We start from the raw sequence: 5,506 nt of genomic DNA, 5'->3' as shown, positions 1-5,506 counted from the left end.
AGAAAAAGCCCGCGGCCATCTCTAAAATTACATGTGCAGTTTGTTTGCATATTATGTTTCTACTGGTTTAAATTAACACAGTGTTAATCTAATTCCTCCTTGCGGGGAGAGGGAGGAGGGGAGACAGTCAGCAGATGCAAAATAGTCACACGAGTAACAGTGCACCGCAGCGGAGCCAGCGAGGTTCAGGGGCAGAGTACAAATAGAAAGAGTAACAAACAATCTCGATTTCATGAATAATGAAAACAATGATTATCAAAAATAAACTACCTCTAGTGCACAGAAATAAGGGCACGTAACGTCATACATAGAAAGACATGCGTAAGATAAAAAATATCCAAATGCGGTTAAGTGAACATGTTTCATCCTAAGCAAATCCATCTGGAAAAACAACCAGAGTCCTTCTGGCTTTTGACCCATCACTGACGCAGGTCGCGTTGTTTCTCGGGGGAACACAGGAGAGAGTGGTCTGACCGTGAGGACACGCGTTTTGCGTCCTCCTTCCCAGTCCGCGCCGCGCTGCGCCGGTGCTGCCGGCAGTGGAGGGGTCTTCGCCCTCCTGCTGGTGGCCCTCACCGCACTCCAGGTCCCGGGTCCCGGGTCCCGTGTCCCGCGGGGCCAGCAGCGCCTAAGGTGATGAGCAAAGGCGAAGCCCCGCGAGAGGGCGGCGCCCGCCCTGGACGGTGGAACCTGCGCCCCCATCCCCCCACCCTGCCAGACGCCCTCAGACCCCCTCGGACCCGGCCCGCGGACGCAGGGCTCACCCACTCGAAGGCCAGGACCCAGCAGCCGCGCGCCAGGCCCAGCAGCACGTTCAGCGTGCGCCGCGGGCCTCCGGCCAGCACGTGTGTGGTGGTGTCGCACACTTCGGGGGCGAAGGAGAAGCCTTTCAGTTTGTCCACGACCTGGACGACGATGATCTGCTTTCTAGAAAATGGGAGAAAAAGCAAAATCAACATTCGCCGTATATGAACATCAAGATGATTACATTAAAAAACAAAACAACTAGAAAGCTCAAATTTCCCACTGATTCGACTGTGGCATTCACGTCTTAATTTCTTTACAATCCATAACATGAAATGTAAGGAAATTAGGAAAAACCCCAGATCTCAACTCCAACCATCTAATTTGATGGCTGTAAATGGCCTTGCCGCATCCCCCTCAGGGGCAGGGGACGCCGCCAGCAGCGGACACCAGCACCGGACACCAGGCCCGATGCCAGATGTGACGCCACCCTGGCCCTTCCTAGGCAGCGCCACCTGCTTCGCTGACCTCAGAACCACCTCGTGCTCGGTCAGGACCAGGCCCCTCGAATACCACGTCCACTGAGTGTCCAGCACGCTGCCTTCCCACTGACTCGTCAGGTCAACTCTTAGGGCAGATGCGACAAAGGCTCACTCTCGCAGAGCTCGTCGCTGTCTACCTTCTGGCCTGTCATTTCCTCACGGCCACAGGTGTCTTTAAAGTGTCTGTATGCACTCCCCACAAACTGGGAAACCCCCAGTGAAATACAAGGATGCGGCAGCTAAGCCACACTGCCAGACGCAGGGAGCGAAGGAATGATCCCTCCCCTCCCCCAAAGCTACGTTACGGAGGGAAAGTGGCTCTGCTTCCCCGCACCGGCGCAGGCTGCCTCTGAGCGCCCCCTTCCACGTGACGGCCTTTCTTAGATTTGTCTCCCGTGACCCCAGGTGTGTCAGTCGCAAGACCTGTGTCTTCATCTGTACAATGCAAGAGGTGAACTATGTCACGGCTTTGAATTCTTGGCGATCCCCAGGGGAGAGGAGATAAATGCGTCGAGACCAGGGCCCGTCCGCACTTCACCAGAGCAACTGTGCTCGCTGGAGTTGTGGAAAATAATTAAATTTGGGGGCGAGGGGAAGCGAAGAAAACAAGGGCGAAAAGAAGTGAAAACCTCTAAGGCAGACGCCCGCCAGAAGCCTTCATTTCCAGCTACCTGTGACCTTCCCCGTTCCAAGTGTGACAGCTGCCAGCTGTTGGTGGAACATGCTAATAAATAACGAGTGTCTTTTTAAGACACGGCTAATCGATATGGCATTGGAACATGTCATGTATTGGTTTCATGATTTCGAATCCACTTGTTTACGACAAAGACGTTTTTCGGTGAAACGTCCCAATGTTTTGATGAATATCTTAAAACTTTTGAGTGATACAAAGAAACACATTTTCCCCTCTAAATAGGAATTCAAAACTCTGTGACAAAGAATATGGTGCTGTATTTTGGCTGGACGTGCTTTCCCGTGTGAAAGGTCTAAGGCCGGCGAGCTGGGGGCGCGTCCCCGTGGTGGATGGGGCGAGCTGGGGGCGCATCCCCGTGTCAGACGGCTGGCTGCTGCCACGCGGCCGCGGGAAGCTCCCAGCCCAGCACTGCTTCTGAGCCCGGCAGGGGAAATGTGGCAGGCGGTGACACGCCCTCTGTGGACCATTCACGGTGTGGGGGCCCTAGGCGCACGGGGACCCTGGGTCCCCAAGGCAAGAGGACAAGCAAAACCTCTCAATGCTGCTGAGCTACTCAAAAAGTCTCTGTGGCAAAGTGGTCGCGGCCTTTTAACCACCTTTTTTACTTCTAAGTCAGAGTCTTATCATGTAGAGAACGGGGCTGCGGTGCAGATCTATGAATGGCCTAAAAGCACAGCATTATGACAGGGAAGACAGGCAAACTTTCATCAGAGCTATCAAAACCATGAATACTTACTCAGATGGCATGCTTGTCATGACTAATGTCCTCGTTGGCTAGAGATTTCAAAAGAGAAGGAACAAAAAACAGTCAAAAATATTTTTAAAAAACATTTTTTCCCCATAGAAATAAACTTTATTACGTTTTTTGAAAAGTTATAACACTTAAAAATAAACATTTAAGCATATATCAAAGAAAAAATACTTCGTATTCCTGGAAAACACCAGCCCAAGAGATAGAAACTCAGATAATATCCCAAAACCCATCTAGACTAATCTGGGACACGGGGTAGTGGAGAGATGTCCCTCCAGAAGCCCATTCGCCCAGTTAGCTGCTGGCCCTGGGGCGCTACCCTGCTGGTGGCCTCCCGAGGAAGGACAGGGCAGGGGGAACGTGCTTTCACGGGCTCAGGCAGATGTCCCCGAGGCTGCCGGGTGTGGTGTCCTTGCTCCGGACGGACCTACAGGACCTGCCTGCCGTGTGGAGCGGTCACACAGAGCAGCCGGATCACGGGGCTGCTTATGTACACGTTGGCATCTGCTATTATTCAGAATCGTAGTTTTTTTTAAAATATAAGTTTTTAAATATTTTTTATTTACATAACAAGAGCACGCTTACAGCAAAAAAACAAATAAAGGCTTTGGAAATAGATCATGAAGCAAATACATTCCCCTATGATTCCGCCAGCCAGAAATGACTATTGTTTACTAATTTGGTATATATCACGCCAAATTTTCTTTCTCTAGGAGTGTCTATACATAATTTAAAAAAAAAACAAAAAAAACAAAAATGGACTCACATGACTCATACATTTTTGTGACTCATATGATAAACTTCAAATGCAACCGACTGCGCAGTATAACCATGAACTGACCACTGCACACTTATGCGTGTCTTGAATGGTCCATGTGGATAAATGGGGAGGAGGAAGGAGAGGCACTCAGAGGACCCCAGGTGGACACACCTGTAGAACTGAAGGGGTCTGGGCGCTACGTGGGCATTTCTGGGGGCGGCAGAGAGAGGAGAATGAGAGAGAATGAGTCAGTCAATCCCAGGAAGAACTCAGAGAAGTGGCAGATGGGTAACACACGATGACCACGCGCCTTGTAGTCACCCCTCCAGAAGAGTCTGCTGTCAGCTCTTATCTGCTGCAGGCACCCAGAGAGACAGCTGCGGCACAGCCCACTGCGTCGAGTCTGGGGTCAAGGCCTTTCCGTGGGAACCTCTAATCATCGAGAAGGACTCTGGCTGACCCCTAACCCTGATCTTCAGCGGCATGCTTGAATGGTCACTAGGCAGGCCCAGCGATGGGACCAGCTCCAAATGAAATCCAAGCAGGGGCATCCCATGGTATTCACTTTCTCCCATGGAACCGTCCACAAGCAGTAGGGTTCCCTCTGTGGGAAGTACCTGAACTCTGGGACCACGGATGAAGGGAAACTGGAAGGGCAACGTCCTTGACTTCTACTTAACCTCTACAGCACTTAGCTCCACCCCTATGGCTCCACCCTTAAACCTAGACTCACTCCCTCTGTGAGTTCTCGCGCAGCCTCGTCCTGGCTTATACACCGGCCACAGGCGACAATCTCCATTTCATATAGCTAGCTTGGACCTGGCTCCTGACATCCAAACTCAAATATTCTACTGCTGCTTGATTCCTCCACTGGACATCTAACAAGGGTCCCAAATTTGACATGTTCTTGTCGGGCAGTTTGGCAAGAAAGAGGAATGAAAAGCCTCCAGACAGGAAAGGGGCAGGCACCGCGGTCCCCACTCCTGAACGGGACGACCACACGTGCTGGAAGCCCTGGACGACCCGGGACAGCTGGAGGGATAAACGGCTCCAGCCAAGTCACGGAACACAAAAAGCGACATGCAGAATCAGCTATGTTTCTATATGTTAGCAATGAACAATCAGAAGAGAAAATCAAGAAACAATTTCACTTATAATGGCATCGAAAAGAATACAATACTTAGGAATAAAGTTAATAAAGGAGATAAGACTTGTACACGGTTGTAAAATTAAAAAGTGCTAATGGAACACAGACCTAAATAAACAAAAAGACATTCTGTGTCCACTCATTAGACTTAATATTGCTAAGATATAAATACTATCCTAAAGCAGATTTAATGCAATCTCTGTCAAGAACATTCATGGAAATGAAAAAATCCATCCTAAAATTCATATGGAATTCCCAGGGAACCCAACCAGCCAAAACAGTCTTACAAAAGAACCACAAAGTTGGAGGTCTCACACTTTTCAATTTTGAAACTTTCTACAAAGCTAAAGTAATCAAAACTGTATGGTCCTGGCATAAACATGAACGCTGATGTAGAACCTAAAGCCCAGGAACAAATGCTGACATCTGCGGTCGTCAGACAAGGTGCCAGCACCACCACGGGTGAACAGTCTCTCCAACAAATGGAGCTGGGAGAGCTGGATGTCCACGTACAGCAGAATGGCCTTGGACCTGCAAAATTAACTCAAAATGGACCAAAGACCCAAATTTAAGAGCTAAAGCTATAAAACTCTTAGAAGAAAACGTAGGGGAAAAAAATCTTTAGGGCACTGGGTTTGGCAATGGTTCCTTAAACATGGCCCCAAAAAGCACAGGCAAAATAAACAAACAAACTGGACTTTATCAAAATTAAAAACATTTGTATCAAAGAATGCTATCAAGAGAGTAAAAAGATAACCTAAGAGATGGGAGAAAATATTTGCCAAAAATCTATCTGATGAGGGTTTAATATATAAAGAACTACAACTCAAAAAACGAAAACAGTAAAACAAGGAAAAATGGGCAAATA

At 48.9% G+C, this 5,506-nt stretch overlaps 1 protein-coding gene across 1 annotated transcript in view; it reads right to left on the bottom strand.

The window, feature by feature from the left end:
* Positions 1–557: 557 nt before the first annotated feature.
* The window catches only part of LOC111731453 (microcephalin-like), a 39,155-nt gene continuing 34,206 nt past the window's right edge, over positions 558–5,506 (bottom strand). The window contains exons 3-4 of the mRNA XM_023523061.1: positions 2,717–2,754; positions 558–927 (exon numbers count right to left, since the gene is read on the bottom strand). Of these exons, the coding sequence (XP_023378829.1) occupies positions 573–927; positions 2,717–2,754 (393 nt within the window). The 3' untranslated portion in view covers positions 558–572. The remainder of the gene's footprint in view (positions 928–2,716; positions 2,755–5,506) is intronic.

Source organism: Pteropus vampyrus, unplaced genomic scaffold (genome assembly GCF_000151845.1).
Source record: "Pteropus vampyrus isolate Shadow unplaced genomic scaffold, Pvam_2.0 Scaffold377, whole genome shotgun sequence".
In the NCBI taxonomy this organism is placed as follows: domain Eukaryota; kingdom Metazoa; phylum Chordata; class Mammalia; order Chiroptera; family Pteropodidae; genus Pteropus; species Pteropus vampyrus.
The sequence above is the reverse complement of the archived record's forward strand: the minus strand, read 5'-3'. Positions and strand labels throughout refer to the sequence as shown.